Source organism: Spermophilus citellus (assembly GCF_964194105.1).
Source record: "Spermophilus citellus genome assembly, chromosome: 8".
NCBI classification, from domain to species: Eukaryota; Metazoa; Chordata; class Mammalia; order Rodentia; family Sciuridae; genus Spermophilus; species Spermophilus citellus.
Genome location: NC_138189.1, coordinates 116,647,244 through 116,675,071, shown reverse-complemented (window position 1 = coordinate 116,675,071; position 27,828 = coordinate 116,647,244). Strand labels below are relative to the sequence as shown.

The following is a 27,828-nucleotide window of genomic DNA, read 5'->3' as shown; positions in this document are numbered from 1 at the left end:
GCAGAAATGTCAGTAAAGGAGCAGTAGGATATTTAAATTTTTCTGGTCTTGGAGAAAAACGTTAGGTACAACAGACTACACAGTTTGCGGCGGGTTATTAAAAGATGCCAAGTAGTGGCCAAGTTATATGGCTTTATACACAACTCACAGGATACAGACAGAATAAAACAAAACAAATAGGAGAGAACACTACCTTTGCAGAGGCATGATTTCACAAGCCATTCTTGCATGGAAATTTGCAAGGATTCTCACAACCGCCTCTTCCAGGACAAGTCTGGCCGTCTGTGGCAGTGATCCTCTGCTTACAGTGGCTAAGCTGGGCTCGGGCACGAGGCTGCACCTCCGGGTTGGAGAAACAACTGCTCTTGCAGTTTGCCAGCGTGCGGTGGCTCTCAACCTCCAAACTTCTCCAAGCAATGCTATTTATCAGCTGCCTCTCCACATTTACACTGCAGTCCACTTTGACCTTTTGTTCCAGGGAAGCAGCTGAACCACCCAGCCAATCAGAAGAGCGGCTGCAGCAGTACGAAAGGCGCTGCTGCTCCTCCTCCTCCTCCTCCTCCTTCTCCTCCCTCCTCCTCCTCCTCCTCCTCCTCCTCCTCCTCCTCCTCGTCCTCCTCCTCCTCCTCGTCCTCTCCTTCTGCTCCTCTCCAGCTCCAGCTCCTGCTCCTCAGTGGGCTTGCCTAGTTCTGGTAACTTGAAACTCTCCCCTGAGCAATTCCACAGACAAGCTTGTCAGTCTGCAAAAAGCAACCAATAATTGCTGCAAGAGCGAACAGTCCTGTACTTTTCAATATTACAAAGACTGCCAGCAAGGAAATCCATTTGTCAAGGGAAGACACTGCCTCTGAAACGAAAGGTCTCTGTGGCAGAAGGCAAAGGCTAGACGGTGTTCCCTTTCTTCCTTTAAAAAAACGAACAACAAAAAAACCAAAACAAAAGGAAAAAAAAAAAAACAACTCCACTGAGACTTTTCTAGAAGGAAGGCATGCTTCTAGACCCTTGCCCTACCCACATTTATTTCCTGCTGATGTTTGTTTACACTGCGGTGGTTACTAGTCACTGGTGACATCACCCAAGGCACGTCCTCCCACTTCTGGGGAGGATACGTGCCTTAGGACTGCTCAAGTTCTTAAGAGATCGGAGGTCTACACTCATGGACATTACTTCAACTATTATTTCTGTATTTTATTCTTATAAAATTGAATTTGTTTATTTACACAGATCAACGGCATTTGGGGGGAGGCTTGTTTCTTATTTTATTATTATTAGTTTTTTTTTTACAGGTAACACAAAAATCAATTTTTTTCCCATAAGGTTTCCTAAATGATTTTTAATTATCATCTTTCCTTTGTAATTTATTCTTCAGTATGGAATAATTGGGTGTTAATTTTAAAAACATAATTGCTAATTCATAGATTTCATATGTTGTGGGAAAACTAACAGAAATACATTTACAAAAGATTTCTTCCACCTTCCAAATATATATATATATATTTATTGGATATTTTATTTTATTAATTTATTTATATGTGGTGCTGAGAATTGAACCCAGTGCCTCCCACATGCTAGGTGAGCACTCTACCACTGAGCTACAATCCCAGCCCTTCTCTGTGACTTTCTTTGCTTTTTGTTTTGTTGTTACTACTGGGGATTGTGCCACATCCCCAGCCTCTTTAAATTTTTATTTTAAGACAGGGTCTCCCCAAGTGCCCAGGCTGGCCTCAAATTTGTCATCCTTCTGCTTCAGCTTCCTGAGAGGCAGGAAGCTGAAGCAGAAGGATGACAAGTTTGAGGTGTGGCCACTGTGCCCAGTTCTGTAGGAGATTTTATAATATCTTGTAAGATACAAATATTTTTAGAAATAGCTGAGATTCAAATGACAGAAATCATATGCTGTCTTTTCTGCATTTTATGAACATATCAATATTATCTGGCTGAAATAGACATAAAAGTTCAGCAATAGAAGACCCAGGGGTTTTTTTAACAAAAGGTAAAATTGAACATTTTACATTCAATGCATTTAAAGTGTTATTCTGAGCTACAATTTTGCTCGATGTCTGATTTCACATACATTTCTCGATAAATTAAGTCTTCCTGTCAATATTCCTATAACATAGCATGTTAGCAGTATGTCAATATCATCATTATTTTTTTAAATCCATTAACATTTTAGCTCAGTAATTGCATGCCTTTTCAAGTCTCTATTATGTATAAATAAAACATTGTTCCTTTAAAAAAATTTTTTCATCACTTTCTGGGCATTACCTAATGATCACTTATGATTTTGTGTCTGAATTGCTGCCCCTTCTGTCTACCCAACCACCTACTCTCAGAGTCCTTGGTCACTTAATACCTTTATTATTTCTACTTCTAACTTCCTCAGGTCAGTTCTTCATAGCCAGGTGGAAAGAGTGCCATTCCATGACCTCCGTTCACTCTAATTTCTCAAACACTGACATTCTGACCACATGAACTGGGCCACATTTCCTCATGGAGTCCCTAAATGTGGATCTCTCTAAAATGTCGATGCTTCTCCCCTCTCCATTCCCCCACCTCTTCCCCTAGCTCTCTATTCAGCTCTGTCTGTTTTTGCAGTTTCTGCAAAGGGCAACCTGCACCCAAACCGCCTGGCAGTCACTAGAATCCTTTGCTTCCTCACCCTTTGTAATCTTGCCTGCTGGGCTTTCTGTTGCCAGACTGCTGAACACTGAAAAAGAAGTCACAAACCCTGACAACTAGTTAGACTAAAGATTCATGCTATTTAACCTCAGTGTGAACCATAAGTCTATGTGTGGCAACCTTTTGTCATTGTCTTTGGACTGTTCACTGCATTCCCACAGCAACTGCTGCAAACCCCTGAGTGACACAACTCTGACCTCCCTCAGTCGCTAATTAACTCATTTCCTAATTGACTGAGAAAACCAAAAATCAGCAAATGGGAGTTTGGTCTTCTTTGCTCCACTTATATCTTTCCCCCACCCTGACACACATTTCACCTCTGGAAAGGGTGCTCAGGGCTCCTTTTGCTCTTATCTGTGCAATGGATCTCGTCACTTTCTCCTTCCTCTGGAAGAGTTGACCTCACTTAAACCTGAAATCTGTTCCTTGACATCTGCTCTGGGTGGGCACCAAGGAGTGATCCTCATCCTTAAAAATGCTTTCCCGGGCAGGCCTACCTCCGGGTGCTGCAGTCTTCTCACTGACAGTCTCGCTCCAGATCTCCCTGTACTGCTCCCACCTCCTCCTAAATTACCTGATCCTCCAGCCCATGTCAATACACTCTGGACCTCAACACTTTTCTGAACCCACTTTTAAGGCCCACCAGTGCTCTTCTGGTCACTAAATCTAAATGTATTTGCTTAGATTCTCACCCACATCTTAGCATTGCTGCAACACGCATCTTCAGTTTTCTGAAAGTCTTTGGGGCTCTGTGATCTTTTCTGGAAATTCTCCCAACCTCCCTGATCATCATTCTCCTTTTATTTGTCTTTCCTTCTCTTTCATCCCTGACTCCAAGCCCAGTACCATTTGGTAAAAGCATTCAATAAATTGGGCTCTGGAATTCTGCCCCTGGGGCTGGATCCTGACTGAATCACTGATAGGCAATGTAAACTTGGGTAGGTTGTTGAGCAGCTCTAAAGTTGCTGCAAGGAATCAGTGAGATCATGCATATAAAACATATAATAGTGCCTGGCAAGTTATAAGTGCTCAATAATTATTAGCACCGGTTCGTAGTCAACACATTCAAGACCTCATATTATCTGATCTCCAATTTCTCCTCCAGGCCCTTTTTGCTAATGATGTTATTATTCTCCTTATGAATCAGATTCAAACCATGAGTCACCTTTACTCCTCCCTCTCTTCTCCTCCCTTTAACCAAATTTGTTGAGTGTCCTGCCATGTCTGTCTAATCAGTCTGCCTGGGTCAACTGTATTGGTATGACAGCCTTTCTGATTCTACTTGCCCCATCTCCAGTGCATACATTTGACTAATAGAATAAATTTCCTACTATGGTTATGAACTGGGTACTCACTCCTCTGATCAAAACCTTAGCAGCTCCCAGCTACCTTGTACATAAACCCTATATCTTTTAATATGATATTTAGGACTTTCCACTGATTGAACCCAATGGACCTGTGCAGTTCAGCTGCTTATACCTCTTCAGGAAACAACTCCATTCCTATCTGGTCCAAACTCTTCTACCTAACCATTTGCTCATGATGTTCCCTCTGTCTGAATATTCTCCCATTCCATTCCATCTGGCAAAATTTCCACTCATATTTGAAGCCTAAGCCAGTTGGAAAGAATCTCTTGCCCCTTTGAACTCACTTAGTCCTTTGCATCTATTATGATAGTTATCTTTTTTTGCCCATATGGTTTTATTATTTGAACCTACATATATATTATTCTCCTTTTGGAAAGTAAACTCTCCAGAACAAGAATTGTATCTTTCCTGCAGTGCTTACACAGAACAATACTGTTGAAAAAAAAATTAATGAATAAGTAAATTGCTCTTTTAGATAGCCTAAAGCATAGATGCTTTGATTAGGTTATCAAGCAATATTTCTATTCACTTTTTAGCATTTTTCCATTGTACAGCTGCACTGAAAATAAGTCAAATACCTCAGGTAATTAGTAACTCAAGATAAGAAAGAAAATTCCTGGGTCATACATTGATGTGTCATCACAGAGGCATAAAACTGTAATATTCTATCCAAACTTCTGAACTCTTATAAGCATTATATACTACTAAGATTCTCCTAGGTTGTCTATTTCCTTTCCCACACTTTACATGGCTTGCAGATCTCTAATTTTCTTACATAACTTCTTCGGCAGATTCCAAGTGTTTGGTAATATCTGTGTTTGCCCTTGTACTATCAAGAGCAACACTTGCTCCAACAATGATGTGGCTGCATTTCTTTTAATTTCAACATCAATTAAAAACAACCAAGGAACCAAGGACATTTCTTGGCTACATTAACTCGTTTTCAGATTTTGGTTTAAAATCAAACTGATTTATTTCCCAGGACATAATGATATAAAATTTTTTTTCTTATAATTTTAGTTAAAAAGGTGCTTCTCCAGCAAGAGTTTATATATACTATATAAATACAATTTTAAAATTAAATTATATATGATCAAAAGTATATAATACATGTATATAAAATTTTAAAATCAATCTTTGAAAAATGCATTAAGAAACAATGCCCTCCACAAGATACTCAGTATTTTTTAAAGGTAATGATATGACTTTTAAAATTTATAATCACAAAGCTAAGATTTTGGAGGCACATATAATTTAGATATTCTGGCATTGATGTACGGATCCTTATTGAACCAGTTCTCCAACCATCTGTCTTAGAACGCTAGAGAATTTCTGGACTTTATCAGAGGACAATATCATCATCATCAACAAAATGTAAAAAAAAAAAAATTAAAAAGAGGGAGAAGGAACTGGAGCAGTTGTATAGGTAAGCAACTAGCATAATCTGAGAGTTTTTGCTGTGCTCATTGTAATAGATGTGGGTATGAAATTAATGTGAGCTCTCAGCTATAAGTGACTGACAAGAAGCCAGCATCTGAATGCCAGTGCCTACAGCTTTTCTACCATCTAATGGCACTCTAAGATAAGAAAGAATTAAATTTGCATGCTTACTTATATATCAATTAGCTATAGGAAATAAAGAATGCTTTCTTATTTTTTTCAAGGTTTTTTTTTTTTGTAAGAATAGAGCGACTGCAATTCTTCATAAAAAAGAGGCTAAAAATAAATTCTTTGAGACAACTTACATAATTGTTCCCCAACTTTCTGGGACAGGGAAAAATCCAGTTTTGCCAGATGGAATCTCAGTTACTGATCATTGCCAATAAATAAGTGCTTGGAGCACATTTTCCTGGAATGGGACTCCCCTGGCACGACTTTTTCCAAATTTCCCCTGGGAGTCCCGATAATAGTGTTTCTGTTCTCACAAAATAAGTCATGTCCCACACAACAGCTGCTTCCACACCTGAGATCAGCTGCCTCAAATTGTCCCAGTGACCCACCACCCTGCTAAATGATATTTCCTGACCAAGGAGAAGTAAGCTTCAACATGGCTTCTGTAGAAACATGTCACAACTGTTCAGTGTGATATGGTAACCAACTGGCTAAGTCTGTATCCATAAAATACAAGATAAACTCTTCATATTCTGAGACATTAAATACTGAGCACAGGCATACAATTTTTCAATGTCAATTAATTTTGCACTGGCTGGCAAAATTAATCTATTTTAACCCAAAGTAAAATGCTTTGCTTTGAACCAGCCCAATAGATATGAATAAGTGAAAACATTTTTAAAAGGAAAATAAGGGGAAGCACCAATTATTTGTGTTACTAAGACTAGGTCACATTAAAAAAAAAATCATAACATTGGGTCTTAAAATGTCAAAACCCCTAGTGCATTTTAAATAATGAACAACAATAACAACAACAAAGAATCCCTTTTGCTGGTCATGGTGGTACATATCTGTAATCCCAGTATCTTGGGAGACTGAGACAAGGGGATCACAAGTTCAAGGCCAGGCTTAGCAACTTTAGCAAGAATCTAAACACCTTAGTGAGACCTTGTCTCAAAATAAATAAAATAAAAATTAAAAGGGCTGGGGATGTGGTTCAGCGGTAAAGCACTTTTGGGTTCTATCTCCATTACATTAAAAAAAATCCCTTTTAATTAAACTTGTCAGAAAACTAAACCCAGTATATTAAACAATTGCATATATACATGCTTGAATTCTCTATTTCTGCTATTCACATATATAGCATTAATAGAATTCATAATGAAAGTAAATTTTTCTTCTCATTGAATTTTAGTGAGAACCATATGTTAGAAAAAAATTTAAATAAATTAAGAAATAAATTGTACTTATACATAAATAAAGCTAATAAACCTATTGGTCCCCTGAATAGGCACTAAAATTAATTCATGCTCTAAATAAAGAAAATGGTTAGACATGGTGGTACGCACTTGTAGTTCCAGCTTTCAGAAGACTGGAGGAAGAAGGATCAATTGAGCCCAGGTGTTTGAGACTAGTAGATTAAAAAAAAAAAAAGTATCGTAGTAGGCATTTCACTATGTATATGTGTATCAAAACATTTTTGTACCTTAAAATATCTACAATAAAAAATCCATTGAAAATTAATTATAGTTCAATGATTCTTCAAAATACGACTTCAGGAAGACAACTTAAAAATACAAATGCGTTCAATTTTAAGTCTGGAAACAGCCTAGTGAAGCATTCTTTTTTAAAAACAACTACTAGTACTTCTGAAAACAATATCATCCTAGGTTTCAAATTGCTCTGTAGGAATCAGCATGGAATTTGGTCAAAGCAAGTGATAACTGAATAATTTAACAGGAAAAGTTTAAATGAGATTCTATTCTCCATTCTTTCCCCATGCTTTAGTCCTGTTCTCTTCCATTCCTGTTCATCCTTCCATCTCCCCTCTCCACTTGAATTTTTACTCTTTAGCCTCTGCATTATAGCTATTTTTTTCCTAATAGGTTTTACTAATTTTGTCCCTTACTATCCTTAGTATAGACTGTACAGTATTGATCTTTCTAAACACAGCTTTAAGCAAGTCAAAAAGCTTTGATTGCTCTGCATTGCCTACAAAGTTAAACCAAAATTCTATACTCTCAGTGGGGCCCTCCTCCATCACAGGAACCGGGGTTATTAGGCTAAACCGCTTTAGCCCCTGGCACCTTGCGTTCTCACCACTTGATTCAGGCACCTCTCCTAGGCTGAATACCCTCCTAACTCATACTACTCATCCAAACAAAATTCAGTCTTTCTCAGTTCCTCATAGATTCCCCATTCTGATCCCCCCATTCAGGGGATTTTATCTTCTGAAACCAGTTAAACCATAATTGCAAGTTCCATAGCTGTTCAGCTGTCACTCAATATAATTTCTCAAAAACATGACAATTATCACTTCCTCCTTGAGGCATCTGTCACCTTGATTTAAAACAAAAAACACTTTTCCTGTTATAAATTACACAGTATGTTCATTATAGAAAAATTTTAAAAACATAGACAATAAGACAGCAAATACAAATCTCACCATTTATATACCAGAGTTTAATATGATTCTATATACTTCTACTTCAAAAATTCTCATTAATTACCAAAGATGGGACAGTGTGAATATAGTTAATGCCACTGAACTCTATGTGTTAAAATGGTAAATTTTATGTTATATATATTTTACCACAATAAAAAAGATGAGATTATGCCATAGGTACTACTTTGCAACATTATTTCTCCTATAGTAATATGTAAGTCTTCTGGGTATGCCAGTTTGGAATATACTAATTAGGCTGTAATGAGAAGTATAATTTTAGAGGCCATATAAGTTAAGATAGTTAAAGCCATATAACTGGATGAAAGCCCTCAGAAATACAAAGAGACTGAGATGATGTCAGTAGACTGAGCTTGGAGGGGCTCTGAACAGGAACGGTCTGGAAAAGAAGGAGGCGTCTATAAATGAGGTAAAGAAATGGTGTCTTGCAAGCTCATAGGAAAATCAGGAGTATGCTGTTGCAGTAGCAAAGCAAAGGAGGTGTTTCAAAAAGAAGCTATCCGATGGGTCAAATGCCACTGAGAAACAGAGCAAAATGAGAATAAGAGACTAATCTTTGGATTTGGCAAGATGGAGGCTGCTGTTCTTTTTTTGGGGGGGGTGAGGAATGGGTACTAGGATTGAACTCAGGAGCACTTAACACTGAACCATCCCCAGCCCTATTTTGTATTTTATTTAGAGACTCACTCTCACTGAGTTGCTTAGCACCTCACCATTGCTGAGGCTGGCTTTGAACTTGTGATCCTCCTGTCTCAGCCTTCCCAGCCACTGGGATTATAGGTGTGTACCATGGTACCTGGCGAGGTTGCTGTTCTTAATAAAAACAAATTCAGTGGCATATGGATTGAAGAAAGAGCGGGAGAAAAGGATATAAAGAAAGCAAGTATGTATAATCCTTTACCCGAAATTTGCTTGAAAGAATGACAAGGGTATGGTTTCTAGGAAGGGATTAAAAAAAGGTTGAGAACCATAATCTTTCTCTGCTGATGAGAATAGTTTAGAAAAAAGGGGAAAGCAATGTTACAGAGGAGAGAACGGATTATTGCAACACAGTCCCTGACTGGGTGAGAGGGATTGGAAGGGCAAGTACAAAAGTTGACCCCAGAGAGGTGCAATTGCCATTTGTCCACAGTAATAGGAGAGTTGGCAGAGTGTAAAGGTACGCATGTGAGTTCAGGTGGATCTGGGAGGTAGGAAGCTAAGAGCAGTCTTTTCTGATTGCTGCTGTGAAATAAGATACTATCTTTGGACTGTGCTATAATATTTTGTAGACATGTTTATGCTTATGTCTACTGAATGGAAATTCATGCTCTCAGAAAACAAAGCTGGCTAGAGGAAAGAAGAGTCAGGATCCTAAATTAGTTTTTTAATTTTAAAAATCAGCTTTAGATTTTTGACAAGGGAGAAAGAAAGGTAATTCAAAGAGATAAAAATCTTTTCAGAAAATGGTTCTGGAACAACTGGATATGCACCTGCAAAACAATGAAGCTAGACACAGACCTTATGCCATGCATGAAAATTAATTTGAAATGGATCAAAGACTGTAGTTTTAAGAGACAAAACTATAAAACTCTTAAAAGAAAACCTGGATGAGAGTCATCATGAACATGGAATAGGCAATGATTCATTAGAAATGACATAAAATATCATAGACAAAAGAAAACTGTCTAGTAGATTAGACCATCAAAATTAAAAACTTGGGGCTGAGGTTGTGACTCTGTGGTAGAGCACTTGCCTAACATGTGTGAGGAATTGGGTTTGATCCTCAGCACCGCATATAAATAAATAAATAAATAAAATAAAGGTCCATCAACAACTAAATACATACATATACATATATATATGTATGTGTGTATATATATATATATATATATATATATATATATATATATATATATATAACTTATGTGCTTTAAAGATCACCATAACAAAAATTTAAAAAACCAATCCACAAAATATGAGAATATATTTGCAAATCTGGTAAGGGTCTTATATTCAGAATAAAACAACTCCTCCCATGCAACAATATAATGAAAAATAAACCAACTTAAAAATGAGTCAGAAATTTGAAAAGATATTTATCTAAAGAAGATACACAAGTGGTCATTAAACACATGAAAAGATGATCAACATCATTAGTCATTAGGGAAATGTAAATCAAAACCACAATGAGATATCACTTTACACTCAGGAGGATGGCTGTAGCAAAAAAAAATCATAGACAACGGGTATTGGTGAGGCTGTAGAGAAACTGGAACCATCATGCACTGCTTGCTAGTAGGAAAGCAAGATGGAGTGGTTACTTTGTTGTTCCTGGAAAAGTTGAACATCACTTCACAATGATGTCCTAGCAAATCAACTCCTAGGCATATACCTAAGAGAATTAATAACATGGCCACACAATGACTTGTGCAGAAATGTTTATACAAGCATTATTCCTAATAGCCAAAAAGTGTTAGTAACTCAAATGTCTACCAACTAATGATGGATAAAGAAAATGTATACACTGACAATGGAATATTATTGGGAATTAAAAAGGAATGAAGTACTGCTACATACTACAAGGTGGATGAATTTGCAAACACATGCCAAGTGAAAGAAGACAGACACAAAACACATACTGAGTGAAATAACAAGAGTCAAAGGGGGATTCACATGGAAGATGAAATTTAAATTTGTCATTGGCAGCGTGGAAGAAGGGTACTTGGGATAAAGAGAACAATGTTAGTAAAGGTACAGAGGTATGAGAACACTGGGATAAATTTGAAGTAGAGTTGTTCTAATGAATAAGAGCAAAAGAGTAAGTGGCAAAGGCAGGCTGATACAAATCTTTAATGCCTTGAACTTCATGCAATGAGAAATCCTCTGTGTTTAAATTTTTTTTGTTTTGTTTTGTTTTGTACAAGGGATTGAACCCAGCAGCACTTTACCACTGAGCCACATCCCAGCTTTTATTTTATTTAGAGTTAGGATCTTGTTGAGTTGCTTAAGGCCTTGCTAAATTGCTAAAACTGGATTTGAACTCATGATCCTCCTGCCTCAGCCTCCTGAGCCACTGGGATTACAGGTGTATCCCACCTTGCCTGTCCTCTTTGCTTTTACAGCACTTCTATTAAGCTACCTTAAATCCTGCTTCTATTCTATAGTAGGTTAACCATGTAGAAATTTGTTTCATTTAACTGTTGGGGAGACTCCTAATGGCAATCAACTAGTTCTCTGGGGCTTTTAAGGGCCCAAAGCATAATGCACAGTACACAGAATGTGTCCAATAAGAGTTTACTAAAGTAAATATAACAAGGATTACAATAGTCCAGATATTCTCTAGTGATCTACATTCCTCTAGAAATAGTCTGGAGGTATGATAACAAATTTCCTCACACTAAAACCTATTCTTGAACACTTATACTATACATATATAGTGAAATAACAAGAGTCGAAGGGGGATTTTATATATATAATTGATTTTTTAAATATATGACAGTAGAATACATTACAATTCATATTACACATATAGAGCACAGTTTTTCATATCTCTGGTCGTATATAAAGTATATTCACAGCAATTCATGTCTTCATACATGTACTTTGGATAATGATGTCCATCATTCCACCATCATTTCTAACCCCCTGCCCCCACCTTTCCCCTCCCACTCCTCTGCCCTATCTAGAGTTCCTCTATTCTCCCACGCTCCCCCTCCCTACCCCACTATGAATCAGTCTCCTTATATCAGAGAAAACATTCGGCCTTTGGTTTTTGGGATTAGCTAACTTCACTTAGCATTATCTTCTCCAACTCCATCCATTTACCTGCAAATGCCATGATTGTATTCTCATTTATTACTGAATAATATTCCATTGTGTATATATATGCGCCACATTTTTTAAAAATCCATTCATCTACTGAAGGGCATCTAGGTTGGTTCCACAGTTTAGCTATTGAACACTCATCCTTTAAGCAGCATTAGAAAAAACTTTTTTGTTTGTTTAAATTGAAGTTTGGATCCTAGTGAAATATCAAAATTTGAGTAGCCATAGCAATTGTATTGAGGGGTAATTTTAGTGAATGGGTACAGAATTACTTTAATAATTAAATACTGAGAGAAAAATCAGAGAATTTCATTTTAGAAGAAGATTGAAGTTAAACACTAGGAAATATTTTCAGTAGATTGACAATATGAAATAGTTTATCTAAGACCTTGGGATATTTATCATGGGAGCTAGTGGTGGTCAAGAACAGACTAGAAAACCATCTACAGAGACACAACTAGGCATTTTCTTAAAAAAAAAAAAAATTCAGTCTTGGACCTCGGAATCCTTTTCAAATCTACTTTTCTTTAAACCTTCATCATGAAAGCCAAAGAATAGGAACAACTCAGAAAGCAGTGGCTCTGCACGGGAACTCTGGGTCAGATTCACAGCTTTTCACAGGGCAGTTTTAAACCCTTCCCTTGGGTGGGAGCTATTGCCATAAACCTGCACAGTCAGCAGTACACATATGCTATCTGGTCTCTTTTCAAGTCAGACTGTACATAATATGGTTGTGAATCTTGTAGCTAAGAATCCTAATTTCATTTTAGCTTCACTAGACAGTTAAAAATCCTGAAACTTGGCTCCCAGTAGCAGAGAGTGAAACACTATAGGGAAGAAGCACATGTTCAGGAAGTAATTGGAGAGCCATTATGAAGTACAAACACAGGTCAGTTATGATTGATTTTTCTGCTGGCTGGACTTCAGAAATGAAGCAAGTTATATTTAACAGCAGAAATTAATAGGTTAGTGAGTTTGAAGGGAAACGGGTACAGTTAATATTGCACATTAATTCATTACTAGTATTAACAAAAATTTTATTCTCATGAAATGTATGACTGCAATACATTACTAAAATATGAAGCTTTGTTTGGCAAACATCACAAGAATAAACCTTCTACCACAAGGGCAGAAAATAGCACAGAGGTGGTTTGAGACTTGTAGAACACAATGGATTTCTCTTCTATAAATAAGTAGCATATTATTGACAGAAATGCAAAAAGGTGACACAGAAATGAAGGGGGGTCAGTGAGAAGGCACAACTGTCCTGATTTCTGTATATCCTAAGGGTGTGCAGAATGGGATTCTGTGGGGTTAGTACTTTCTAAGGACTACAAGAAAGAAAGCCGACACAAAATTCTTTTAGAGTCAGACTTCAATCTCTGGGAGCTCTAGGTCAGTTACCTTCTTAAGCAAATTGGACACATAAAATAATATCTCACCAATAATGACTGTGGCTGTCACAACAGAATACATGTCTACAGCTCCTTCGGTGGATGCAGAGGAAACAGAAGGGCACAGTCCCTCTCCTTTAGGGACTCACAATCAGGTTGGAGAGAAACTTATCAACAAAGGGTAAAGTAAATAGAGGTAGAACATTAGCAGGAGATAACTGTAACCCAATCAGGAGACCTATATTTGATCTTGGCCTCTCCACTAAAGATGTGATCTGATATAATTCACCTAACTCAATAAACATCTGTGAAATGAATAACCTTCTCAGAATCATGGTTACTTTACCCAAGGTCACTCTTCAGACCTGAAGTTCCTTCTTTACCCAGGGCTACCTGATAAAACCATGATGTAGCCAAAAATAGTTATTATACTTTTTAGGGCAAATATTAAGATAAAATCTGATACATGATTTGATCTTGGCATAAACACCTGGAACAAAGACAGTCCTTGAATGTGTGTACAATGTGGTGGCTACAGGTATGAAAGTAGGATATAGTGCTATAGGTGGGATCTTGAATGTCCCCCAGAGGCCCATCTGTTCAAAGGTTGGTTGCTAACCTGTGGCATAATATTGGGGCCTGGTGGGACCTTTAGGAAGTGGGACCTAGTGGAAGGGAGTTAGGTCATTGGGGTTGTGCCCCTGAAGAAGATACTGGGACCCTGGTCCATTGATTCTTTTATTTCCTGGCCATTAAGAGGTGAACAGGCCTTCTCTGATGCCGTCCCTGCTATGATTTTTGGTGCTGCCATAGGCCCAAAGCAACAGGGCCAAGCAACCATGGAAGGAAGCCTCTGAAACCACAAGACAAAATATACCTTTGATCCTTTTTAGTTGGTTATCTCAGGTATTTTGTCATGGCAATGGAAAGATGACGAACACAGAGAACTGGGGAAGAGAGGGCTGGAAGAGTCGGGAGAGGACAAAGAGTCTCCTGTAGACAGCACAAGCCAGTCACAAAACAGTTCTGAGCAGGCGTGAGCTATGTTTGAACTTCAGTGTCTGCCGAGGTGGTAAGGGGTAGGGGAGAAATTGGCCAAATAATGAGAAGGATTGTCCAAGAACATTCAGGAATTGGCTGACTATGGATGATGGTGGGGCGAGGCGCAAGAGAAGGGGTTGGGTTGCCTGAGGGAATGGGAAGTCATTCCTGCTGGTCAGTGACTAATGAGGAACACTCAGCAGAACATTCTGGGCAGGAGGAATGAATCTTCAAGCCATCATATAACAGACCCAGAGACAGAGACATGGGAATGACCTATGTGGAGAAAATTAATCCAGTCGGCTGGTGGTCTGCAGCAAATGCAGTAATTATCTAACCACAAGGTGACAGAAGCCTAAATTAGGGTTGAGGTCATGAAGGGGGAAAAAAAAAAGAGAGGGAGAGAGAGAAGAGGGATGTTGGAGGCACTGAAAAAGAAAGGCTAACAAGATCTCGTGACTGATGATATGAAAGGAGTGAGTCTGGTAGTTGGGAGAAAGAAAGACACAGCAGAAGTAAGAAGGAAAGATGAGAAAACGAGTTCTATCTGTGTGAGGTGAGTTTACGGTAAATGCTGGAGTGCAGATTGTCAGGCAGGCACTGGAGACCTAGGGATGGGCCGAAGCCAAGCTACTGATTTGGAAATTATCACTCTGTGACACTTAAAATTCACCTGGGATGAGAAAGTGGACAGAGGGGGAAGAGGCTACCAGGGAAGGAGACTGGGAGAACACTGACTCTGGCAGGCGAGGAAAGGGGAAGAACATTCCAGTAGGAGGAAGCAAGACAGGAAGCAGGGGACGTTTCAACAAACCTTCAGCATTCAGCGTGGTGAAAAGTATGTTGTTTTTCTTTTTTTTTTTTTTTTTTTTTTAGTGGAAAAAAAAATGTGTGGAATATCTTCATGTGTGAAAACAAAGAAATGTTTGGAAGAAAACAGAACCAAACCCATAACAGCAGTTACCCATGGGGCAGAGAGGGGTATGAGAGAACCAAGGAGTAACGGGAGCTTTAGCCTCCTCAGTGACGGTCTTCATTTCTCTAATGTATTCCCTAGGTAACTACGACATTGGGGGGGAAAAAGGAATAAATAGGTCAGAAAGCACTTCTCATCCAGGGCACTCTCCTTGCTTAAGATGTGCTTTCAATATACCCTGAAAAGTGATTTGTTATCATTTCCCTCATGTATTTATCAAATTAAGAACATATCTGCCACACAAAGTGAGGATATTTTCTTTAACTCTATATTCATTGTGTTATTTTAGGTAAATGATTTATGTCCATCACAAAAAAAAAATGAAAGCACTTTAATTGTTCATTAACACCTGGTCTCTTTATGTAAGAGCCAACTGTAAAACTTTCATTAATTGTCAAAGTATCTAGAAGAGTCTTGCCTAGAAAGGAGACTATGAATGTCTGTTGATGCTCAGACCTAATGACACTTTTTTCTTAGATTCACAAAGTTCACCCTAATCCTCGTACCATATCAGTCAAGTCTTCCACTTATGAACAGTGGGCCTAAGATTGTGAGTGTGTGTGTGTGTGTGTGTGTGTGTGTGTGTGTGTAACTCCTACAATATTATAGTTCTTCCTTCCTGTTCAAATATATCCCTGAAAAACTAATCACTTCAATAACTCGATGGTGGCACAGGAAGCTGCAAGCTGGAGTCCTTTCAGGATGCGAAAACAAGTGGCTGGTTTCTCTTCCCTCTTCCTCCTCATGAATCACCTTTTAGGAGGACCTGACCTTTATGCCTGCCACCATGCTCTATTATTTTTGAAGAAAGTGTGTAGGAGCAAATTCTATTAAAATTTAACAAATACAACTCTTTCTGCAGATAGCATTCACTCATAACAAAGGTTGCATTATAATAATTTGCAATCAAATGACTTTCTTCTCCTTTCTTTCTATTTTGGTGTTGAGGATCAAACCCAGGGCCTAGGTCATGCTCTACCACGGAGCTATACCCCTAACCCTGTGTGTGTAATTTTTTTATTTGTTTATTTTTATGTGGTGCTGAGGAGCAAACCTAGTACTTCACACATGCTAGGCAAGTGCTCTATCACTGAGCTACAGCCCCAGCCCCCTGTGTATTTTTAAAAACAGTGTTATTGAGGTATGGTTTATATATCATAGGATCCACCTATTTCAATTTAATGATTTTTCAGTAACTTTACCAAGCGATGTAAATACTACTATAAATCAGTTTCAGAACATTTCATCTTCCCAAGTAAGATCCCTCAGGTTACTTAAATTAATAAGTATTTCCACACATCAGCCCCATTATAAATCTACTTTCTGTTTCTATAAATTTGCCTTTTCTGGACATTTCACATAATTAGAGTCAGATACCATATAGTCTCTTCTGACTTTACCCAGACTTGTGGAATAAAACTAGAGATTTTCCTTGAGTCTTTAAGGACATCACACATTTAAGGAAATATATATATATATATTTTTTTCAAATAAAATAATAATTATAATAAATTTATTTAACATCTAAATAAGTTTAGATGTTAAAATTCAAAATCTAAAAAACTAAAAATATTAACCATATTCTCTATGTAAACTCTAAAATTTAAAAACATTAAGAGAAGTATTATATTACAGTACTAGAAATGCACAAAAATAATCATTTGTCTATTTCACTTGTTAAAGTAGAAAATGAGATAGCCATTCCCTAAAGCTTCAAATCATTTTAACATTTCAAACCTTTGCATACAATTTGGAACTTTTTTTCCTTTTTTAAGGATAGGTATATAGCTTCTCTTTCCAGAAAAAAAAATTTAAAAATACTACTTTGCACCTGCTGCAGTCTAGGTTTGTGATCATTTCTTTCAGTACCTTTAATAGGAATAAGGTAAGAATATCTTGGTTAGTGAGAAGGAGTCCAAGCTTTGCTCATGAAGATGCATCTGTACAATAACTCATTTCTGCCTGTGCCTCTGAAGTTAGCAAACATGTACATGGTATTTACAGTGGAAAGAAAGACAGGAACACAATCTTTTGACCCAGATATGTTGGATTTAATTATGCTTTTCAATATACTGTGAATTTTAGTAAATGCATGCTTTCATTACAAAGAGAAAAGAATTCTTCACAGTACTACAGGAATTGCTGTTGTTGGCTTTAGGTGATGCAGACAGATTAGCTAGTGCTGTCACTGAATGCAATGAACGTGTCACTAAGCACTTTTGGCTCTGAATTCAATACAAAATATATTGATTGTTGGCTGAGCTCTTACATGATCAAAAATATTTATTCTTTTGCTTTTCTCTTGAAGCCATTCTAATTGTGAGGGAAAGCTTCTAGGGGGATTAGGGAAACATTGCTCTTGTGATTATGTCTTCAATGCCAATTTTGAACAGTTATAGAAAGACGGGGAAAAAAAGTTATTCTGTGAATGACAGTCTAAGAAACCAGCAACAAGTAATAACTGATATCTAGCTCCTCTCAAAATAAATCACTCCTTCAAGTTTTTATTTTTATAGCCAATATCTAAAGAGCAGGAAAATAGTAAATACTTGTTGATAAAAATTCATGCTTTCATTACATCTCAAGAAGAAATGAGACAAATATAAGGCTTGAAACAAAGGAGAAACAGATGGAAACAAGTCAATCTGGAAACCAAATATGGCAAGTTCTGAAACCCATAGAATTCAAATGATCAAAAACAGGATATTAGCCAAAAACTACTTCTCAAAAGCACTAGAAATCGACCTTTAACCTGCCAGTTGAAAAATCAAAGGACACGTCATCATTCAGGAAATTTCAGTACTGAAAGGATATTTCTTTCCTGGTCTTATCTGTGTTTTTAACTGATAGGGTTCCTCTGCTGCAAACCAAACTCTGCGTGTGAAATCAGTATTATACTGATTTCAATAATTGTAAACACAGTGATTTTGTTTGCTTGTTTGTGAAATAAATGAGACTTATCAGATCATAGACCAAACAAAAATGAATGTTGTTGCGTTTTCCCCTGCTTTTTAAAAGAGCAATTAAAAAAAAAAAAACCCTGAATACTAGGAAAAGCTTAAAAGCTTCAGGACAATTCCTTGAAAAAGAGTTGGTAAGCCAAAGCAAATATCACATCCAAGAACAGGAGTAAAACAATGTATTCCACACACGATGCCAACTTCTAAGACTAGGGCAACTAATAAACTTTAAAGGAAAAAAGTGAAAGGACTTAGAGAAAGTGGGGTATGTGCATTTTGTACACACACACACACACACACACACACACACACATACTTGCATTTATTTTTTAATTTAATATGCACAAACTAGATAATAACTTGTCCTGGTAAGTAACTACAAATGAAAACATCTTCATAAATTCATTTCTGAAGAAATGAAAACTATCATGATACCTATTCTGTTACTGTAAAGATGTATAAAGGATTTAAGATTTATTTTTAGTTAAGTTGATCTGTATGATCTTCAATTGTCTTTTGATAATTTGTCTCATAATTTATCTCACACGGAAGTAAATAAAAAGTAAAATGTAAAGATATCTCTGTAGACATGATAGGTCTGTGGATAGACAGGAAGTTGAACAAGTATTTGCAAGTGGTACAAGTTTAAGTATGTACAGTGTGGTTCTAGATAAGGTTGGCTATAATTCAAAAAGTTGGAAAATCCAAATATGCATCTGTTTTAACTGGGGCTATGCAGTGCTGACCACAAGAACAAATAGTGGCTAGAGCAATGGTCAGCTATGCTGTCCCTCCTAATCTCACTTGCTGGTTTGTTTCTCAGAAATACAAATTCATTCACCAAACCCAAAACTCTTGTTACCTTTAGAAGCAGATTTTTTTTTTCATTTTTAGATTGGATAAATAAAAAAGAATACAAACAAGAAATGTCTGCAATGTTTTTCATTATTTCACTATTTTCATTATTTTCGCATCTACCCTTGCCACCAGCTATGTAAGTCTGGTTTTTAAATTTGGGAGGAAACTTTCAAAAGGCCAGTGTTTTGTATCTGTGCCCCTTATTTCCTTCACTTTTCCTTGCCAAGGCTAACTCCTCCACTGACTGAGCTTCCTCCTCCACTTTCTGTGGACACCTGCTGTCTCTGGGTTTCCTCCTCCAGGTCCTCCGTCTCCGGCAGCTTCCTTTTCTCCACTCACCCTGACAATTTAGCTCACAAACTTGCCTACCTTTCATTCATCACAATATTTTAATTCCTCAACAAAACAAAGAAAACATAAACAAACAAACAAATAAACAACAACAACAAAAATCCCCCAAACACTCCAACTCCAAGTTGTCCTGTAAGCAACAGACCATTCTTCCCCTTTCCTTCAAGAGACAAAGACTAGTTACACCTCCTCATCCCAGTAACCAACAGTGACTTAATGGAAGCTCTTATTCTTCCTTGAACTGACCCAACCTTACTGGTCTCCCAACCCGTCTTACTATTCCCTTTAATCTTTCCTTTTGCTGTCACAGGGTCTTTTATAAAATACAAGTCATTTTCTGGTTTATTTTCCTATCATCATTTCAAGAGGCAAATCCAAACCCTTCAATGTGGAACAGGACACCGTCTTTCATGATCTGATTGTTTTAGCTTCGTCTGTTAGACCACCTGTATTTTCCCTGCTGGGATATGGATGTGTCCCCCAAGGGCCCCTGTGTGAAGGGTTGGTGCCTCCTCGAGCGCATCCTGCAGCTGATGGAACACTATTCTCCTAACACATTGACTCTCCATGGCACCCCTCTCCTCTCCCCAGCTCACACCTCCATTCCCTTTCTGTTACCAGCAAGATGAATCCAAGCTTCTCCTGCCTCAGCCTCAGTTCTTCGGTATTTGCTATATTCTCTGCTTGGAAGCTCTTTCCTTAATCTTCACAGACTCCTTCCTCCTGACATCTCAGCTCAGGCCTTCCCTGACTCTCTGCACTAGAATCGTCAGTCTATTCTATTAACCTGATATAGCTTCTTAATTCCCTCAGATATGAAGTCCTCTTATCATACGCATTTTTCTACTAGGCCTTACAGTCTTCCTCATTAGAATGTCAGGCTCATAGACACAGCGGCCTGGTCAGCTTTGTCCACTGATGTATGTCCTGCCTTAAAGCAGTTCCTGGAACCAGAGGGTTGACTGCCAATCATCACTTCAGTGAATAAAAGACTGACAGCATGCCTATAACCTCAGTGGCTTGGGAGACTGAGGCAGGAGGATCATGAGTTCAAAGCAAGCCTGCAAAAGCGAGGCACTAAGCAACTCAGTGAGCTCTTGTTTCTAAATAAAAAATATAAAATATGGCTGAGGATGTGGCTCAGTGGTTGAGTGCTCCTGAGTTCAATCCATGGTATCAAATAAATAAATAAATAAATAAATAACGTGATCTTGTATGTCAGTTAGTGTGATATTCTATAATGGATAATTGAAATGGATTTGCAAATAGTACAAATAAATTACCTCTTTGTTTGTTAATGCCTCTATGAACATGTGCATTTTCACATGCATTTGGAATAAAATATAACCAAGGTAATGTAAAAAGATGAATTTTGGTTTAATGGTAAAGAGTCCCTGGAACCATACTGCCTGGTTTTGATTCTGAAGTTTTCAAGCTGTGGAGTCTTGTAAAAGTTATTGTTTCTCTGTGTTCTCATTTTTATTGTGAATTCAATGGTCATAATAATGGTATCTAACTCACTGTATTGTTCTATTATGCTTGTGTTATATTGTTAGAGTTATGTAAGAATTGCAAGTATTGAGTCTGTCCATTGTTAATGTTACAAGTGATGAATGTATCTTTCTCAAAAGTAAGGTCTCTTCCTTCAGGGGATCACATATTTACTGGATTGTATATCATGAGGAATGGAAACTGCTGCTATATACATGTTGGAAGTAAATCAGTGCTAGTTAAAAAATAAAAAATAAAAATAAATAAATAAATAACAGTGCACCTGGCATTCCCAGGACTGGATGACCTGGCCTCCCTCCACGACTCTAGCCTTATCTCCAACTAATTCCAGTTTGCTATTTCTAATGCAGTCATTATGACTCCTAACTGTGCCTATCTATAATACCCTGGTCTTTTTTCTCTTCCTACTTCATTCGCCTTCATCTTTTGAGATACAGCTTAAGTTCTATCTTTTTTATAAAGCAATCCGAAGTACTAAGCTCCTTCATTATATTATTTTTGAATGCTTTAAGGCATCTTTAAATTCCATTAGAGATCTCTAATACTTGTAACAATATTTTTTTTTAATTTAGAAATAGGTTATCAGTTATCATAAAAGAAAAAATTCTTAAAAGGAAAAATGCTATATGCTGGGAATAAATTAAAATCAAGGCCTTTTTCTTTAAGTATACCAGAGAAGTTTACTTTCAGGTATAATGTGTACAATCATGGTTTAAAAGCAACATTCAAACTGTTATAAGACTTGGTACTAGACAACTCTGATTTCTACTTTGATAGATAATATTTTCACTGAACATTCTATAAAAAGATATCCAAAAAGTAATTCTTGGACTTTACTGGGAGCTCAGCATAGTCCTGCTAGCTAATGTGTTTCAATACAGAAAACAATAGTTCTTATTGCTTCTGTGGTACGAATTATTAATTAGAAAATCCTCAAAATTTAGAGTGTATTTTAAATGTTTATATTGATCTATGGATTCTGTTGATACCATGGTCGATATATGCAGACACACCTACATATGTGGGTCTATATATCAGAGCTGATATATTGAATGGTGTAGGGGAAGAAAACTTGCCAACCTGGATACCAACTTGGCACCACCGTCCTCTGCTGAATTCATGTCATCCAAGCAGGGCTTCCTATGACTTAGCCGCAGGCTGACCTGAGGAACACCGGCAGATGGCTCTGGTTGCAGTACCCTGTGGCCATGAATAGATCCCTCACTCCTGGACTTTGGGATCTAAAAAATAAAATTAAAAAAAAAAAGGTAGGGTGAGATAGAGAAAGAGAAATTTAAATGTTTTTAAAGTTAAGTTATTGAAGATAATTTTTTCCAATTTATTCACAGTCCAATGTATTGATATCACTCCAGAAAAAAATAACAAGCTGCAAGGAATTTAAAATACATACACAAAGATTATTACACAGTAAAGGGTCCATTTAAGGACAGACATCAACATTTCCAGGAGGAACTTTCAAGTGATATATGGACCAAACTACTCTCTGGGATTCTGAAACAAGTCCTCCCCCGACCACACCTCCTTAGAACAATCTCTCTATATGAAGAGAGACAATGGCAATGTGTCAGACTGGCAAACCAAAGTGAGGGAAAGAAGTAGTAGTTGGAAAGAGGTGGGGGAAAAAAAGGGCAGTGCTTTAGTTTGGATCTGGAATGTTCCCCAAAGATCCATGTATTAAAGGCTTGACCATCAGCTTGGTGCTATTAGAAAGTGGTGGAAACCAGTAAGAGGCAGGGCCCAGCGGGAGGCTTCAGGTCACTGAGTTGTGCCCTCAGAGGGGATTGTAGGACACCGATCTCGTTCTTTTCTTTTTTGCTTCCCAGTTACTACAAGGTGAACAGCTTGCTCCACCATGCACTCCTGCATTGAGGTATAGCTTCGCCATAGGGCCAAAAGTAATGGGGCCAACTAACCATGGACTGAAATCTCCAAACTGTGAGGCAAAATAAACTTCTCCTCTTTTAATGTTAACTGTCTCAGGTATTTTGTTATACTAATGGAAAGCTGACTAACACAGGCTGAGAAACATTGAAATAAAGGATGTCAGTGTCCGAAGGGTGTCCAGAAATATGTGCTATCATCAAGCAAAATAGACACGAATTTGCCTATAATTTTTAAAAATATTTTTTAGTTATTGATGGACCTTTATTTTATTTATTTATTTATTAGCGGTGCTGAGAATCAAACCCAATGCCTTATATATGCTGCATAAGTGCTCTACCACTGAGCCACAACCCCAGCTTCTGCCTATAAATTTTATTTGTTTTATTTATTTATTTATTTAGAGACAGGTTCTTACTATGCTGCCCAACCTGTCTTTGAACTTTTCAACTCAGGCAACCCTTCTCCCTCAGGCTTCTAAATAGTTGGGATGACAGGTGTATGCTACCATGACTGATTTGTAAGCCTGTTTTGTGTGGCAAAGTGTAGTCTGATAAGCTTCTAAGTAAGGGAATAAATAGGAAAAATATAATCTTTTAATTGTCTTATATCTCTGGAAGCATAGGCAAGGAATACCAGGTTATATTGACTTCTCAGTACACCTTATGTTATGCTCCTTTCAAACTCCTGAATACTCACAAGCTCTCTGATTTCAGATCAGAAAGAATCTGAATATAACCTGTGTTCTTTACTAAATAATGTAAGATTTAGGACCTTGGATCGGTTATACTTGTTACACTGGAAGTGGTTTCTTATCTGTAGGAGTTTTCTCACACTTGGCCTTACACCTGGAATGTCATCTTTTTATTACTGGCCACTTACAAACTGCCTAAGACCAAATCTGATCCTAACTTTCTTTGAGGATGAGATAACTCCATTGTCTATGGAGTTTCTCTAACTAACCTCAGGTCTGAATGAGCTTTCCCGGCTCTGGACCCCTGTGACACACCACTGCAACCTACCCTTGATTACCTGTTGCTGGACACCTTACCCTTAGTTGTCACAGGCTTTCAGCACTTATTTTGTCTCAATCATCTCTCAAGAAGGAGACTAAAGCCTGCCTCTCTTCCTATGTCTTCCCTTCTTCCTCCTCTCCCTTTTCTTCCTCTTCTTTTAAATAGTAGTATTATTTTTAACTTTTACCCATATATTATAGCAAAATTTTGGATCCATCAATAAATATTGTCAGACAATATGCTTTTCAACTGTAAGATATTCCCAAGACATTGACTGCCCAAGGAACTAAAATAATATACAAAAAATGTAATATGAGGAACATATTATATGAACATACTTAGTAAATTTATGTCTGCATGAGAAATAGACAAAATAATATATTAATAAATGCACAAGCATGGTTTGCCTATTAAAAATAAAATTAATTTTAAAAAAGCACTTACACACACCAGAAACATATGAACTAATTTGGCAAAACATTGCATTCAACATAGAACAAAATAAACACTCAATAAAGGCAGGTTTTATTATTGTTGCTATGTAAAATTTGCCCAAATATGGTTATTGCCAATTTAATTGTTCAGAGAATTTCTCTGTAGAGTGTTCATAAGCTCACAAAGATAAGGAAAGCAAGGAAATATTTTTAAAATTATCTACTTATAAATACATTTCTAGTGGGCTGGGGTCATAGTGCAATGGTAGAGCATTTACATAGCATGTGTAAGGCACTGGGTTCGATTCTTAGCAATGCTTATAAATAAATAAATAAAATAAAGGTCCATTGAAACTAAAAATATATTTTAAAAATTTCTACAGTCCATAGAAATATTTGTCAAGGTTATTTTTTTCATTGACAAATAAAAATTGTACTTATTTATCATCCACAACCTATTTTTTTAAAAATGTCTTTTTATAATTATTAGCACATTAATTGTACAAAATGAAAGGTTTCTTTGTGACATTTTCATACATGCATATAGCATTCTTTGATCATAGCTTCCTTATTATTGTTTTGAAATATGTATATACTGTTGAATGGCTAATTTGAGCTAATTAACATATGCATTATTTTACACACTTGCCATTTTTTTGTGGCAATAACTCTTAAAATCTACTCTCTTACGCAATGATCAAGAACAGTAAGATTGGGCAGGGGTTGTGGCTCAGCGGTTGATGGCTTGCCTAGAATGTGTGTGGCACTGGATTCAATTCTGAGCACCACATATAAACAAATAAATAAAGGTTCATCAATAACTAGAGTGTTATTGATGATATTTTTAATAAAAATATTTTTAAAAAAGAATATTAAATATTTTAAAAGAAACTCTTTAAAAGAAATATTCAGATAAACAGCAAAAGAATATGTAAAGTATATTCATTTTTATATCTTTCAGAAAGGTGTTCTTTTTGCACATGACTATTTTTCATAAGAGTAGGTTGAAAAATCCATAAACTATTGAAAAGGCAGTAAGTTTTCAAACTACCTAAAAATATATTTTAGACTTAGTTCTCTCTGCATTGAGTCCCAAGTTTTCCATTCTGTGAATATTTCAATGAAATATTCACCTAGGTCATTAAAATAGGCTGAAAATCATAATTTTGTGCTTATACATGTTATTGCATTAATATTGATAATAATAATAATAATAATAATAATAATAATAATAATAATAATATTTTTGTTACTGGGGACTGGACTGAAACCACGAGTGCTTTACCACGGAGCTACATCCCCAGTCCTTTAATTTTTTTATTTTGAGATAGGGTCTTGCTAAGTTGTTGAGGTCAAGCCTTGCCTCAAACTTGTGATTCTCCTTCCTGAATCTCCTGAGTCACTAGAAATTCAAAAGTGTACCACCGTGCCTGGCTATTACATGATAATATAGCTATATTATTACTATTATTATTATTATGTAATATAGTTACATTATATTATATACTATAACTTTTTACAGGTGTTCCAAATTTGAGACAAAATGGGTTAAAAAAATACAACAGTAATTGCTTGGCATCATTTCATGGTATTAAGAGTTGACATTTTATGGTTAGTTATGATTTATTGAGTTCTAAATTCCATTCAACAGTTTATATGGAAGTAAAATATTCTAGAGGAAAAAAATGCAGCTTATCCTGTTCTATCAGTTTATAGTAAAATAATCTTCACAGAGAACTCAGTTACCAGCAGCTACATCAGTCTGAGTGTAATTTTGTGATAATCCAGTTTCTACAGAAATAAAATGCATGAATAAAGCTCATAACCAAGAATTTAAAAGATAAACGTTATTTAATAGATCAAGTTGACAAAAGAACTGAGCTTGTTGGGGCTGGGGTTGTGGTTCAGTGGTAGAGGGCTTGCCTAGCACATGTGAGGCACTGGGATTGATCCTCAGCACCACATGAAAAAAATAAATAAAGATATCGTGTCCATCTACAACTAAAAATATAAAAAACAAACAGAAAAAGAACTAAGCTTGGGCATAGAGTGTGTCACCTGTTATTTATGAGAGAACAGAACTGTTAGAGAAAAAAAGTAACTCAGTAACTCTTAGATCACTAAAATTGGGAAATTACATGCATGTTTCAGAAGAAAAGCAAACTTGAAAAGATGACTGATATCTTTCTGAAGATGTACCTTGAAGACTATGGGGGCAAAATAATATAATAAAAGTTTAAAACTTGCTGTTTCACTAATGTAATTAATTTTATTTCAAATGCACTGATTTAGGAAAGTCCTTTATTTCAGCTGAAACTGAGCTTTTTAGAAACACCCAATTTGAACCAACATAAATTTGTACTATTCTCTCAGCCTTATAACCCAGGTAGAGGATTTAAAACAACAACAACAACACCACCAAAACAAATGCTCTTGGATGTTGATTTCTGGCTCTGTATAGTTTGGTGGCAGTGGACACTTAGACTTGGAGGTGGCACTTGAGGCCCTTTTCATTACTGACCTCTGAGGAGGATGAAACCAGTTAGTCAAAACCACAGCGGGCATGTGATTATAGTGCAGCTTAAAGTGTTGGTTCTCATCTGCAGTTGATTTTGTCTGAAGACAGTTTTGGTTGTGATGGGGGAAGGATGTGTGCTACATAATTTTAGTAGGTAGTGGCCAGAGTTGCCACTAATCATCCTACTGAAGTGCTGGACAGCCTGCATCCATAGTGCTGAAATTGAGAAGCCCTGTTTCAGAGGGAGCGGTAGGAAGAAACCTGCATAGAGGAAAACTTCATCTCTTTTGTTTTCATCTTCCTTTTGCCTTTGGAATGTTAAGACATAATTCATGCAGACCAGCTGTGAACTTAACAGAAGTGGACCAAGAAGCTGTTTGGGCCACTTTGTCTAGGCAGAGTCACTAGTGCCTAAATGAGCTTCAGCCATGTTTGCTGAGCAGAGACCCCCAAATATGGCCCAAACTCTCACTGTAATAAGTTTAGTGAAGGTGCCTGGTGATGCCCACCTGCAGCATCCCTCACAACAGGTAGCTGCAGTAGGAAAATGGCCAAGGGCGTGGGACACTGACAGGGAAGTTATAACTGACTTTCTCTTCTTTTGGAGTTATAGCGGACCTTCACTTATTTGCACCACATGTTGTTTCCTTATGTTAATAACCTCTTTCTCTATTTAGTAATGCAGTAACTTTGACACTTGAAGGTAAAAATCATGAAATCCTATTAACGAAATCTCTGAAAAATAGTTTGCTCTCAAGAATTCTGCCACTGGCTATTTTAGATAAGGATCTAGGTATATGCTGTGTGATTTATGTCCACAACTAAATTACAAACAAATTCCAGAAATCTTTAGAAAAGTACATTCCATGCATATCTTCGCAGGCATAGAGAAACTCTACTTGTAGCAACTTGAGCTACTTTAGTATTTAAGATGC

At 37.0% G+C, this 27,828-nt stretch overlaps 1 protein-coding gene across 4 annotated transcripts in view; it reads right to left on the bottom strand.

Annotated features, from left to right (window-relative positions):
* The window catches only part of FAM13A (family with sequence similarity 13 member A), a 332,113-nt gene that overhangs the window by 103,920 nt on the left and 200,365 nt on the right, over positions 1-27,828 (bottom strand). For 3 of the 4 annotated variants that reach the window (XM_081303803.1, XM_081303804.1, XM_081303805.1), the window contains exon 7: positions 22,104-22,264. In XM_081303803.1, coding sequence (XP_081159929.1) covers positions 22,104-22,264 — 161 coding nt within the window. Of the gene's footprint in view, positions 1-193; positions 529-22,103; positions 22,265-27,828 lie in introns of those variants that run through there. The other variant, XM_081303806.1, reaches the window with a different exon arrangement.